Consider the following 15,969-nt stretch of genomic DNA (forward strand, 5'->3'; position numbering starts at 1 on the left):
TAATTTTTAATTTAAATAGTAATTTATACAATATGTATGAATAAATATTAACTAAGTTTTATTTATAGCTCACTATTTCTATACAATTTAAAAAGATTCAATTTATTTAATCAATATATCAATTTATCAAAAACTTATATTCAATTATTTATCCATATGTGACTTATTGTTAAAAATTATGTCAACGTCTACTAATGTATATTTAAACACAATTTTCAATACAGAATAAAAAAAATATTTATATAAATACTGTACAATAACAAAATAATTACTATTTATGTATAAAAAACCAAAATAAATTTATGATGTTTATATTGAATTTTATTTTATGTTAGTTTTTAAAATATCAATGTTTAATAACATATTTCCTCTTATTTTTTATATCCTTAATACTAAAACATTTTAACATATACTTTAAGCTATTATACTGTACAATGTATAATATACATTGTATATTCGTTATACTATTCAAATATATTTAATACATTTTTATATTAAATACACTAAGCTAATAAAAAAAATAATAATTAGGTTACTAACTATTAATTAACTTATTTTGATAAATAGTATATACAGTATATATAATATGTTTATAACTTTTCATGAATTTATAGCAATGAAAATAATTATATACTTCAAAATTCAAATACTGTATAACATTAGTACACACTATTAATATTAAGTATTATTTTTTTGAAATTAAAAGTTATTTTGTTATTTTTCCTTGAAGATATAAAAAAAATTAAGTGTTATTCAGAGATAGTATAGATAAAAATAACTTTTATAAAATCAACTATTCACAATTATTTGAGAGATACCCTAAAAACAATTGTTTAATAATTTAAGAGTAATATAAATATTCAATGTTTTATTTTGTTTTTTTAATAAGTGATTGTAATGTATAGTGTAATTGGATTAATAAATAAACATAACCTATAAATTCATAAATAAATTTATAAAAAACATCAGTAATGAAAATTGTTATAATTTTATTTATTATATATTTGGTTAATATAACCAATTGTATTGACATCAAAACGACATCCGGTGTAGTGCGAGGACAGACCATACAAGTGCTTAATAAACAAATAGACGAGTTTATAGGTATACCGTATGCCGAACCACCAGTCGGTAAACTTCGCTTTGCAAAACCACAGCCCATCATAAAGCCGGCTCCGGTATGTCATCTATAACACCAATCTATAAAATCAAAAAATAATATAAAATATTTTATAATACATTAATTTATAAATATTACTTTATTCATAGGATATAATCAACGCAACAATACCTAAAAACAGTTGTTGGCAGTTGAATCAGGGAGACAATCAAACATTTAGTGAGGACTGTCTATTTGTCAACATATGGTCACCTAATCGGGTCAACCAGCCAGGGACAAATGGCCAGAAACCGGTAATGTTTTGGATACATGGCGGTGGCTTTACTATTGGTTCAATATTTTTATGGTGGTATAATGGATCAGTTTTAGCTGCCAATGATGTTGTTGTTGTGACCACTAATTATCGGTTAGGAGTGTTTGGATTTTTGTACGGTGCAGATGAGTCGGCTCCGGGAAATGTAGGACTGTATGACCAATTGTTGGCACTCAAATGGGTAATTAAATGACACATAACTTTATTATTGAAATGTGCAATAATATACTATATTTATAATAATGTATTTATAGGTAAGAGATAATATTGAGGCATTTGGTGGTGACCCCAATCAGGTCACCATATTTGGTGAATCGGCCGGCAGTTGGTCCGTATCGGCACACATACTGTCACCGCTATCTAAAGGACTATATAGTAGGGCTATAATGGAAAGTGGTGCACTAATGTTCAATAAGGACAGGGATCCCATCAGTACACAGGAGGCACTGGAATTGAATAAACAAATAGCATATAAACTAAATTGTACTGACAATTGGTTACAGTGTTTGAAAAATGTCAAACCGGAACAGTTAGTTACACCTTTTCTACTGACACTACCAATAATAAAAGGCACCGAATTTCTACCGTTTCGGACACAAACAGAATTTGAAAAACATTTAGTCAATACAGGTCTTATGATTATCAATAATACTGTAATTTATGATTTATACAATTTATTTTAAAACTAAAATTTAAATATTAATTTAATATAAAATAGACATCGATTTGATTGCCGGCGTTACCCGTGATGAGGGATCGTTAGCCGATCAGTTACTTAGGGTGTCAATGGACAACATGACTGTCGCCAAGTTTACCGATTATATTAACAAAACTGATTTAATATTTCATAACCTGAATACAATACAAATTGAAGATTTTTATCTTAAATCAATAAATAAAACTAATTCATCGGCACTTAGTTGGACTTTTGATGATTTTATTGGTGACCTATCACTCAAGTGTCCCACATATCTATTTACCCGACTATTCAACAAAATTAAGGCCAAAAACAAAAACGTCTATTTTTATGAGTGGACATATCTGAGTGAAAAAATTTCAAAATATATTGAATGTGATATTCATAAGAAAGGTATCTGTCATGGAGTGGACATACCATATGTGTTTGGTTTGCCGTTTATTATGCCCGATATGTTTGATGAAATTGACAAACCATTTAGCGACACAATTGTAAAAATGTGGACACAGTTTGCTAAAATAGGGTATTAATAAATTAATTTATATAATTTAAAAATATTTCTGTATGTTTACACCAATAGTATACTATAAATACATTTGTGACAAAATTCTTGATAAAAATTACTAAATTTTTTTCTAACAATTAGTAACATCATATTATTTTAATCAAATTAATTTATTAATTATAATTTATTTAATTTTAATAATATTAAAATTGTCAATATTATTGTATTTAATCATTAATTTTTTAATATAGAAAACCGGATAATCTTTGGCCACAAATTGAGAATCAAAAATCCAATATTGTTTTGGTTCGCGATATGAATCCCAATAATATGTCAAAAATATTTCATAACCCCTTTCATCAAACTTGTGATACATTTTGGAAAAATTATTATTTAAACGAAAACATTATTTAATTTCAAAAATATTTTGTTTTAAAAAACAAAACATGAGTTATATATATATATATTAATATTACTATACAACAGTTATTTTTATATATTACATTAGAAAGAAAGAAAGAAAGAAAGAAAGAAAGAGAGAGAGAGAGAGAGAGAGATAGAGCGAGAGAGAGAGTAATAAATAAGTTTAGTAATAAAATTAAATTTAGTAATTGAATAATTTTTCGTTTAGTAATAAATACTGTATTATAGCAATACATTGCAATCACATGTTTGTTGTGTATGTATTGTTATTAGAGAATCTTAAACAGCGTCGGTGGCGATGATAGCTGTGATGATATTAATTACAATTATCTGATCAACAATACGTTGAATTAAAAAGTGACCATGGGCAATTTTACTTACTTTAAAATTATCTACAACATAGCCCATGGTCACTTTTTAATTCAACGTATTGTTGATCAGATAATTGTAATTAATATCATCACAGCTATCATCGCCACCGACGCTGTTTAAGATTCTCTAATAACAATACATACACAACAAACATGTGATTGCAATGTATTGCTATAATACAGTATTTATTACTAAACGTTACAATAAAACATTTACAATGAATCACTCACTCTCTCACTCTCTCTCTCTTTCTCTTTCTCTCTCTCTCTCTCTCTCTCTTTCTCTCTCTCTYTCTCTCTCTCTCTCTCTCTCTCTCTCTCTCTCTCTTTCTAATGTTAATATATATATATATATATAGTTTCAGTATTACAGAAAAATCTATTTTAAATAATTTATTTGTAATAAAATTGTTGATTAATAAGTACTAAAATATTTGTATTTTGTAATTTTACTCTTAATCAATATTTATTATTTTTTAATAAATTATTATAATATTTGATTTATTGAGTGTTTTAGCAATAAAATTATTATTTACCTGTATTTAAAGTTATTTATACAGGTAAATAAGATTATTCATTATAAAATAACAAAACTCATCGTCTATTTATATATATTTCATTTATACAGAGCAATAATATTGCAAAATATAATTATTTATTACAAAGTAGTGTTTGTTTGGGCAAATTTCCTCAATAAAATTCATCCAAATTTTTATCGGAAAATAGGGAAAATATTTTATTTTTCTTCAATAGCTTATTCATCCGGATCAGGAAAAATAGGAAACTTTTGGAAAATAAAACGAGGGAGTGAATTTGCCCCAATCCTATCTATTAATAAGTAATAAATAACAATTTTTTTTGTTATTTACAATATATAATAATAATTAGCATAATTAGTTGATTTATTTACTTGTTATAAATATTATATGAACTCATTATGGAAAAAATCTTATTATTAATTATTCATTTATTATAAGTTATATATATATTGTTGTTGTTTTCATAATATTTCATTTTGATAACTGTCAGTATAAAATATATTACAAATGTTAATGAAATTACAAATGTTATTCAACTATACTGTATATAAATATAATCTAATTTCCTATTATAGAATCACATTAATTACAAATATATTTATTAATATTTATAATTAGTCTGTCTATTAAAAGACATTGAAAAAGTAGCTTAAAATGATTATAAAAGTTTATTTTTAATATTAAAAATTTGATTAAATAATTTTTTTAAAAATAATATTTATTATAATGTGTTTCTAATAACATTTTAGTGAAAATGAAATCTAAAGTGACTAATAATATAATATAACAACATTTATTTAATGACAATTTTGAAAATGTTAAGTGTTTTATAATTTACTATTATATAATTACATTATTTTGTCATTTATATCATTTTTTATTAAAATTATTTATTAATTTTTCAGTATTTTTTTTGAAAATTAAATTCTTTAAAATAAAAAGGTTTTTTGTTTAAATTACGTAAATTTTAACTAAAAATTAATTTTAAGTATTATAAAATTGTTAACAATTTTTTAAAAAAAATAATGCTTATTTTTATACGATAAATAATAATATTCAATATCATCTCATTTTCCAATATCGGCAAAAAAAGTTACTTAACTTCAAAAGGACACTTCAAAAGTTACTTAACTTCAAAAGGACACTTCAAAAGTTACTTAACTTCAAAAGTTACTTAACCTCAAATAATTATTAGTTATAATAATAATAATAATAATAAATACTTATATATTAATTCTAATGTGATATAAATAAATATATAAATAAATAAGCAATACTTGAATTGAGGTTTTTTTTTATTAAATGACAATAATGTAAAAGTTTTATTAATACTAAAAGATATTAATAAAATAGAAATAAACAATTAATAACACCTTATAATGAAGATTCAAATAATTTTAGTTATTATATATTTGGTTAATATAACCAATTGTATTGACATCAAAACGACATCCGGTGTAGTGCGAGGACAGACCATACAAGTGCTTAATAAACAAATAGACGAATTCATAGGTATACCGTTTGCCGAACCACCAGTCGGTGAACTTCGCTTTGCAAAACCTAAGCCTATCATAAGGCCGGCTCCGGTATGTTATCTAATTTGATCTTTTATTTTCTGACAATTAAATAATTGACAAGAATTTTGACTGTTTTCAGTATATTATATGAATTAATTTATTTTATTATCATTTTTAATATTATAATTATTAAATAAAAATATGTTACATTGATTTTTTTCAATTTATAAAATATATTCATATATAAAAATGATTTTATAACATATTATATAATAAATATATTTAATATCTAAATATATATTTAATATCTAAATATATATTTAATATCTAAATATATATTTAATATCTAAATATATATTTAATATCTAAATATATATTTAATATCTAAATATATATTTAATATCTAAATATATATTTAATATCTAAATATATATTTAATATCTAAATATATATTTAATATCTAAATATATATTTAATATCTAAATATATATTTAATATTTAATAAATAATAATCTTGTTATTAATTTATTAATGAGTTAAAGTGTATATTATACTGTATAACTCATTATATATCATCTGTAGATATATGTATCTATATTAATAGATATACAGTATGTACTGTATATGTATAATAGATATTAAGTATGTGATGTTCAGTCATATAATACTGTATTATTGCAATTGAAGTAATGATGTGAAATAGAGAGAGAGAGAGAGAGAGAGAGAGAGAGAGAGAGAGAGAGAGAGAGATAGAGAGTCTTAAATAGCAGCGGCGATGCTATTAATTTCAATTATCTGTTCAGCAATACGTTGGATTTAAAAGTGACCAAGGGCAGTGTTGTAGATAATTTAAAACTAAATAAGATTGTACTTGGTGATTTTTTAATTAATTGTATGATTGCCCATATAATACACAGTCGACTGTTAAAAAAGTGATAAAAATAATAGTCGACTGCAATTATCTGCCCAATCATGTAATTAATTAAAAAATGCCTAATTAGAATCTTATTTAGTTTTAAATTATCTACAACAATGCCCTTGGTCACTTTTAAATCAAAAATATTGTTGATCAGATAATTGAAATTAATAGCATCGCCGCTGTCGTCGCCGCTATTTAAGACTCTGTGTGTGAAATACTGTCTATTATTAATAAATACATTAAATTATTTTATAGGATATCATTGACGCGACAATACCTAAAAACAGTTGTTGGCAATTGCCTTCACGAAACAATCAAACGTATAGCGAGGACTGTCTGTTTGTCAATATATGGACACCTAATCGGGTGGTCAATGAGTCCGTACAAAGCGGTCAAAAACCCGTTATGTTTTATATATACGGCGGTTCCTTTGTTTCGGGTTCAATATTTTTGTTAAACTTATATAACGGTTCAGTTTTAGCCACCAATGATGTAGTGATTGTGACCACTAATTATCGATTAGGAGTATTAGGTTTTTTATACGGTGCGGATGAGTCGGCTCCGGGAAATGCGGGATTATATGACCAGTTGTTGGCACTCAAATGGGTAATTAGACACTTGATTAGATAATATATTGAAGTAAAATTTTGATAAATTATTAAAAATGTTATAATTTTAGGTAAAAGATAACATCGAGGCATTTGGTGGTGACCCCAATCAGGTGACCATTTTTGGTCAATCTGCGGGCAGTATATCAGTGTCAGCACACATACTGTCTCCTCTATCTAAAGGATTATATAGGAGAGCTATAATGGAAAGTGGGGCACTAATGTTCAATAAGGACAGGGATCCGATCAGTACACAGGAGGCACTGGAATTGAATAAACAAATTGGACATAAACTGAATTGTACTGGACACAATTGGTTACAGTGTTTGAGGAATGTTAGACCGGAACAGTTAGTTTTTAAGCTAAAGTTGATATTGCCATTAATAGGCACAGAGTTTCTACCGGTTCGGGCAATAGAAGAATTTCAAAAACATTCAGTTAATACAGGTTTGGATTTATTATAAATAACAACAAAAATTATAACATTTATTATTAAAATTCAATTAACATTTTTATAAAATGAAATAATAATAATAATAATAATAATAATAGACATCGATTTGATTGCCGGCGTCACACGCAATGAGGGATCAATTGCCGGTGGCATACTTTCTGTGTCATTGGACAACATGACTGTCGCCAAGTTTACTGATTATATAAACAAAACTGATTTATTATTTCATAATTTGAATGCAACAAAAATTGAAGATTTTTATCTTAAATCAGTTGACAAAACAAACGCATCGGCTCTGAGACGGGCTTTTCAGGATTTTTTCGGTGACGTAGCCCTTAAGTGTCCCACATATTTGTTTGCCCGACAATTGAACAAAATTAAAACCAAAACCAAAAATGTCTACTTCTATGAGTTTACATACATAAGCGAAAAGTTTTCAAAATATTTACCCAACAATATTCATAAGAAAGACATTTGTCACGGATCAGACATACCATATGTGTTTGGTTTGCCGTTTATTATGCCCGACATGTTTGAACCAATTGACCAAACATTTAGCAAATCAATAATACAAATGTGGACAGAATTTACTAAAACAGGGTATATATAATAATAATAAGTTTAAAATTAATACAGTAGTTATTAGTTATTATTTTTTGCATAAAATATTAACATAAATAAATATTATATGTTATTTTTGAAATTTATAATAACATTTATATCTTTTTGTAAAATTTTAAAAATTATGATTTTATTTTAATATAATTTTTTTTTTTAGTAAACCTGATAATCTATGGCCACTAATTGAAAGTGAAAAATCCAATAATGTTTTGGTTTGTGATTTGAATCCCAAAAATATGACAAAAATTTTTGAAAATCCATTTTACGAGATTTGTGATATATTTTGGAAAAATTTTTACATAAATTAAAAATTAAATGTTAATACAGATAATTTTATGTAACAATAATAAATTTACTTTATATATGATTATTATTTAGTATTTATACAATAAGTCATTAGTTATAATTGTATTTTTGTAATTTAGTACAGTTAAGTACTAATTTGCTTGATTTGCACTAAAATTGATATCTATAAATAAATAAATAAAAAATTGAAATAAACAATATTATATAAACTATAAGTGTTAATAGAATAATATAATAAAATATTGGTAATTTATATTGATTAAATTGAAAATAAATCAAATAAATAATGACAACTTTTTATATAAGTTATAATATTTATATTAATACATATTAATATATTATATTACATATAAAATATAAAACATTAATAATGAAAATTGTCATAATTTTGGTTATTATATATTTGGTTAATATAACCAATTGTATTGATATCAAAACGACATCCGGTGTAGTTCGAGGACAGACCATACAAGTGCTTAATAAACAAATAGACGAGTTTATAGGTATACCGTTTGCCGAACCACCAGTCGGTAAACTTCGCTTTGCAAAACCACAACCCATTCTAAAACCGGCTCCGGTATGTCATCAAATAATTTTGTGAAATATTGAGTTCATTATTAATAAATACATCATTATTCAGAATATCATTAACGCCACTACACCTAAAAACAGTTGTTTGCAGCCGTCTGTTAGCGCAATAGATGCCAATCTAGCACTCAGTGAGGACTGTCTGTTTGTAAACATATGGTCACCCAATCGGGTCAACCATTCACTTTCCAATGCTTTAAAACCGGTAATGTTTTGGATACACGGCGGGGGATTTGTTAGCGGATCAATATTTTTATGGTACTATAATGGCTCAGTTTTATCCGCCAACGATGTAGTAGTGGTGACCACTAATTATCGATTGGGTGTATTTGGCTTTCTATACGGTGCGGATAAGTCGGCTCCGGGAAATGTCGGATTGTTTGACCAAATGTTGGCACTCGAATGGGTAATTAGACTTAATTTTTACATCAATTTTTGTATTAATTTAATTAAGTAAACTTTTAATAACATAATTATAGGTCAAGAATAACATCGCGGCATTTGGTGGTGATCCCAATCTGGTGACCATTTTCGGGGAATCAGGTGGCAGTGCGTCAGTATCGGCACATATAATGTCACCCCTAACTAAAGGACTATACAGGAGAGCCATAATGCAAAGTTGTTCAATAATGCTTAACAAGGATAGGGATTCAGTTACTACAGACGAGGCACTGGATATGAACAAACAAATGGCACATAAATTGAATTGTTCAGACAATTGGTTGGACTGTTTGAGGAAAGTTAGTCCAGAACTTATTCTGAATGTCTGGAAAACACCGTTTACATTGCCATTGATTGGCACTGAGTTTCTACCAGTGCGCGCACAAAAAGCATTTCAAAAACATACAGTTAATTCAGGTTTGTTATTAAACTAATTATTTTGTTTGTAAATACAATAGTAATGTGTTTATACTATATAATAACACAAATGACATTGTTTTTACAATAAAAAAAAATAATATAGATATTGATTTGATTGCTGGCGTCACCCGCGATGAGGGATCAGTAGGCGATAACTTACTAGCGGTGTCAACGGATAACATGACTATTGCAAAGTTTACTGATTTAATAAACAAAACTAACGTTTTTATGTACGGTTTGAATACTACAAAAATTGAAGATTTTTATATGAAATCTATTGATAAAACTAACTCAACTTCCCTGAGAAAGGCTTTCCAAGATTTTTTCGGTGACGTAGCCCTTAAGTGTCCCACATATTTGTTTGCCCAACAATTGAACAAAATTAAACCGATCAACAAAAATGTCTATTTCTATGAGTGGACATACCTGAGCGAAAAGTTTGGTAAAATAATAAATTGTAATGTTCACGATAGAGGCATTTGTCACGGAGCAGACATACCCTATGTGTTTGGTTTGCCGTTTATTGTACCCGAAATGTTTGAACCAATTGACAAAACATTTAGCCAAACAATTATAAAAATGTGGACAGAGTTTGCTAAAACTGGGTAATTATAATAAGTTATTATTTTTTTCGTACTGTAGGTTAGGTTTACATACTATAAAGTATTTTTTCATAATTTAATGACCAATTATTTTATAATACTATATAGTTTAATACAACGAAAAAAAAGTTATACTATTTTATTAAAAATTGTTTTTTTGTATATTTTTTTATAGAAAACCCGATAATATTTGGCCACAAATTGAAAGTCAGAAATTCAATAATGTTTTTGTTCGCGATATGAATCCTAAAAATATGACTAAAATTTTTGAAAATCCATTTCATGAAACTTGTGATACTTTTTGGAAAAATCTTTTTCTAAATTAATTCAATAATATTTTGACTATAGTTCTACATAATTGTAATAATTAAATATAAATGTATAGATAATGACATTATACTAATAAATAAAGATGAAAATATAACATTAATTTATTACATTTTTATTTAACAGATTAAAAGTTATTTTATCAGATAATTTTAGGTTTATATTTTATTTAAGTAATCCTCAAAATTTGTGGCCAAAAATGTTAAACAAAACCGATAGTAATGTTGTATTTGTACGCGAATTGAATCCGAAAAATGTTGAAATTTTGTTAGAAAACCCGTTTCGGGAAACGTGTGACACATTTTGGAAAAATTATTTCATATAAAAATTTATTTTAAATATTTATTTTAAATACTTATTTTAATATAAACTTAATTGAATTCAGTATTTTCAACTTTTTGAGTATTTTCTAAATATTTAATTTAAATATACTATTTGTCTATATTTTAAATAAATAATAAATTTTAAACATTAATTTTGTTTATTTATCTTGACTTAAAATAAGTTAATGTAAATAATAAGTTATTTTAATTTATTTAAATATTATTAATATTATTAAATATAACCAGCAATTTATTCTATAGATTTAGTATTTTTTTAGTCTTTTAAAAACAAATATTTTTAAATAAAAAAATGATTATAAGTATTAAAATATAATAAGTTATATAAATATTTTTAAATAAACATTATAAAATGTAATAGATTAAAAATAAAATAATATAACACTATTATTATTATTATGTGTAACTTGTTGTCCTTGATTATTTTTAATTATATGTTTAAAATACACTTTAAAAATGATGATAATCATATGTATTAGAAAATTTCCCATATATTTTTTTTATTATCAATGTTGTGTTTATAAAATAGACAAAAATAGTTATTATATAATAAACAGTTTTATACCGGTATTTAATAATATTAATTCAACAAAATTGTTGTCAAAATCCTTGTCATTAAAAATAAATGTCAAATCATTTAGACGACACAACAAGTTTTAATAAATAATTTATTAATGATATTAAAAAATACAATATAATAGTATAATACAAATTATTTATTATCTCATTAGTCTATTGGCAATCAAATGAATTTATTATCAAAAATTAGTTTAACAGTACACTAGCTATTTAGACACACTGTTTATGTTATAATGTTATAAACTTTTTCAAATATATTTATACATTTTATAAGTTTAGTTTTAAGTGCATTTGTATGGCGTTAAGTGTTTTAGATTATTTATATAAAGTTATTTTTATTTTATTTTTAAACAAATAGTCAACACATACTATTGTATTTAATATTAACAAAAATAAAATATGTTTAACAAAATTTTTTTCAACATTTTATTAGGTCTAACAGTTTATACTTTAGTAAAATATATATTTTTTACCGATTACTCTGGTGTATATGTGCGGTCAACGTCGGGCACTATCCGTGGACAGACAATACGGGTGCTCAATAAAACTGTCTATCAATTTTTGGGTATACCCTATGCGGAACCACCTATTGGCGAATTAAGGTTTGCCCGTCCAGTGCCTATAAAGATACCACGCGGGGTATAAAATGTTAATTAAATAGATAAAATAATTAATATAACATTGATAATATTACCAGGATATTATAGATGGCACACAATTGCCGGCATCATGTATACAGGAAAGACATCCGTTTGTCCCGGAGCTCAACTACACGAGCGAAGACTGTCTATATTTGAATATATTTACACCAACTGTTGACTACACGCGTGCGGCCACTAAACATCCGGTAATGTTTTGGATACACGGCGGCGGTCACAGTGTCGGGTCGTCCGATATGTACAATGGAACTGCTTTGGCCACTGAGGACGTAGTGGTTGTGACAATTAACTACCGGTTAGGAAAATTGGGTTTTATGTATAGCGATGACAAGTCGGCACCGGGCAATCAAGGATTGTACGACCAGCTCATGGCACTCAAATGGGTACACAAAAACATACAGTATTTTGGCGGCGATCCCAATCAGATCACTTTATTTGGTGAATCAGCCGGCAGTTGGTCAATATCGGCACACATACTGTCGCCGCTATCTAAAGGTCTATTCAAGAGAGCTATTATGCAAAGCGGTGCCCATATGTATAACAAGGACAGGGATGTTAGTACTAGAGAAGAAGCACTAGTAGACAACAAACTTATGGCAAGAAAGTTGAACTGTACTACAAATAATTGGGTTCAATGTCTTCGCAAAGTTGGCGACGCCAATGAGTTTCTTCCGTTTGTAACATTTGGTTATTTAACTTATCCAACACTAGACACAGAGTTTTTGCCTACCAGTGCTCAAAAGGCATTTTTGGATAACACATATAACTCAGATATTGACATCATGGCCGGTGTTAATGCCAAAGAGGGATCACTAATAAAATACTTGTATTGGCCATTGGATGAGGACATTGATGTCGACATATTTAAACATTTTGTCAAAAAAGTGGACAAAATGTTTCACAATTTAGATGAACAGATAGTCGCCGATTACTATCTAAAAGGTGTGGACATCAATAACTCGCAGTCACTGAAGTGGGCTTTCTATGAGTTTTACGGCGATGTGTCTCTCAAATGCCCGACCTATTTGTTTGCCAAACATATGGCCACTCGGAAACCGGTAGATAACAGCAATGTTTACTTCTATGAGCTTAGGTATCAATTGTCATCATTTGCACAACAATTCGGATGCGATGAACAAACTATGGGTATATGTCATGCAATGGAGTTGCCATTTGTTTGGGGCAAACCTATTGTCAGTCCAGATAATAGTGATACCGATACCGATATTGAGTTTACAAAATACACAATGAAATTGTGGACAAATTTTGCAAAATATGGGTACATATATATATATTGTTAATATTTAATTTTAAAAAAACATATTTACTCAATATTATAGGTAATTAACTTTTATTTTTATTTATTATATCAGTAAACCTGACAATCATTGGCCAAAATTTTTAAGTAATTCAAAAACAAAAGTAAAAAACTTGAGTCCAAATAATTTACAACAAATTTTAGACAATCCATACTATGAATCGTGTGATGTTTTTTGGAAAAACTATTATTAGTTGTTTTTTTAATTGTTTTTATTTTAGACAAATATATTATAATTATTAATTGTATGTAATTATATTTTTATTTTTAAATAATGTAGTTATAAAAGTAAATAAATAAAAAATAATAAAAACAATATATTACAGTAATTAAATTAATGATCACAATATTATAATATTTGATTTAATTTTTACAACAAAAAAATAATAATAATTAATATCAAAAAATTATTAAATGTAACAATAAATATATATTTATTTTATGAGATAACTGATAACTATCAATATTATAGTTTAAAATATCATATATATACAATACTACAATATTTAATTAATTTATTATATATTTTTTTAAAAATCTAAACTATTTTAATTATTAATACACAAAAATTTATAAAATTATTTAAAACATTAACAACAAATTGATTTATTTATAGCACAAAACTTTATTTTTCTAAGTTTAGGGCATTTATTGATAAACTCATTGATATCGGTGTCATCGATGGCCACCCGATAAAAAGTAACCCAAACGTGTTGAATGTGCGTCAAGTTTGCCAAACTGTTTAACGCTTGGACAGTCAGATTACCGGCGGTCACAAACAGATAGCTGAGTCGTGGCAAATGTCGGTCAATTTGATTGAAAAACTCATCGCTGACCCGAACCGAACCGCAACCCATTTCGCGTCCGTTACATATTGACAAATGCTTCAACTGTTTTAACAAACCGAATAAATCACTGGTCAGTAAAAAACTGGAAAACTTCGGTATCTGACACACAACAGACAATCGTCGCAATTGCCGATAGTTGTGACCAATTGTGGCCAACAGTTGCTTCAAAACATCGACATCTATTGTATTCACCAAATAAACTCTATAGTCTATTGATAGTCTCCGCAAATCGCGACAATTGGTGGACATTCGAGTCAATAGATCCCGAAGGTAACCGTTATCAATATATTGCGGACTGATCTTTATCCCGAAGTCCATCAATCTGTGCATTTGACATAAACAAGTGGCCAACGAGTCTAAAACGCGTTTATCGTCACAGTCTCGGTCAACATTGACTACCAATGATATCAATTGGTGGCCATATTTTGCAGCAAATGTGTCCAAATCTAGCCGTGAATCGTTGATCACCCGAATCGACACAGATTTCAAACGTGTCATTAAAATATCTTCTTTATTATTACCGCCGATTAGCAGATAAAACATTGATTTGTGTTTATATCGGAAACCAATGTCCAGTTTCCGGAGATTTGTACACCACTTGACATTTCTGGTAATCACTGGTTCGATGTCCACACAGTCTACGCCTGTCAGCGATAGTGTCCAGAGTTGTGGACCAATTAAACGAAAAAAGCGGTCAAACATTTCGTCGCTGACGTCGAGTCTGTTGTGATCACCGAAAGTCATAGAAAAATGTCTCAAATGACGGCTATTTGCGACTAAAGCGCCGATCATTTTGTCGGTCACAACAAACGGGTGCCGAAAGTATACGGACGTCAAGTTCGGACATTTGGCGATCAGCTCTGCGAACGGTTTATCATTGGCGTAGATATTGTTGTCGTCTATTAAAAAATCAATGACCAGATCGACGAGTCCGCGACACAGGACTCGACGCCACTGATTGTTCACCGATTCGAGTAGTAGTCGGTCTTCAAGAGGCAAATATCGCAGCAATAGTTCGGCCAAATCATCGCCGAAACGATCAAACGATTGTCGAAACATTTTTTTTGAACCAACTCTCAGATGAAAACTTTTTGATCACTTTATTTGAAAAACTTAATCAAAAAATAAAAAATCTTACGACAAAAAAATGCTTAAAATTATTTCATTTTTTTCATACATGATATTTAGTTTACAGTTTTTAATAGAAATATTTTGTTACAAATTATAAAACTGTTCAAACATTTAATATTTACATTAGTTGTGACATTAAGTGATGAAATCAATTGAAGTAAATAAATGTATTAAACAAAGTGCTGGCGTCTGTTATATATTATTATAATTTATTTATTAAATATAATATTCTGTATTATTTTATATATAGTATTTAATTTTTTTGAACAATAGTATTACTTTAATTTTATTATTATTATGTCTCATAATTTTTTAAAAATTA

The 15,969-nt window shown here is 27.2% G+C and overlaps 3 protein-coding genes across 3 annotated transcripts; all 3 read left to right on the forward strand.

Moving 5' to 3' along the window:
- Nucleotides 1-1,013: 1,013 nt before the first annotated feature.
- On the forward strand, nucleotides 1,014-8,395 carry LOC128963243 (acetylcholinesterase-like; the record flags this gene model as incomplete). The annotated part of the gene is made up of 10 exons (XM_054309743.1): nucleotides 1,014-1,178; nucleotides 1,270-1,614; nucleotides 1,688-2,063; nucleotides 2,152-2,242; nucleotides 2,354-2,621; nucleotides 5,354-5,554; nucleotides 6,660-7,010; nucleotides 7,084-7,459; nucleotides 7,565-8,066; nucleotides 8,245-8,395. Coding segments are annotated over 10 exons (2,826 nt in total), but the record flags the coding sequence as incomplete, so codon positions are not given.
- A 398-nt stretch (nucleotides 8,396-8,793) lies between these two features.
- On the forward strand, nucleotides 8,794-10,770 carry LOC128963244 (acetylcholinesterase-like; the record flags this gene model as incomplete). The annotated part of the gene is made up of 5 exons (XM_054309744.1): nucleotides 8,794-8,970; nucleotides 9,034-9,387; nucleotides 9,461-9,839; nucleotides 9,946-10,447; nucleotides 10,620-10,770. Coding segments are annotated over 5 exons (1,563 nt in total), but the record flags the coding sequence as incomplete, so codon positions are not given.
- A 1,222-nt stretch (nucleotides 10,771-11,992) lies between these two features.
- LOC128963245 (acetylcholinesterase-1-like) lies at nucleotides 11,993-13,862 on the forward strand. Its single transcript, XM_054309745.1, has 3 exons — nucleotides 11,993-12,330; nucleotides 12,389-13,629; nucleotides 13,724-13,862. Exons 1-3 carry the CDS (start codon nucleotides 12,091-12,093, stop codon nucleotides 13,860-13,862), a joined length of 1,620 nt encoding a protein of 539 aa, XP_054165720.1. The 5' UTR covers nucleotides 11,993-12,090.
- Nucleotides 13,863-15,969: the final 2,107 nt, after the last annotated feature.

This window comes from Oppia nitens, unplaced genomic scaffold (assembly GCF_028296485.1).
Source record: "Oppia nitens isolate AA-2021 unplaced genomic scaffold, nextdenovo-longstitch-racon4-pilon3 scaffold7_pilon_pilon_pilon, whole genome shotgun sequence".
NCBI lineage: Eukaryota > Metazoa > Arthropoda > Arachnida > Sarcoptiformes > Oppiidae > Oppia > Oppia nitens.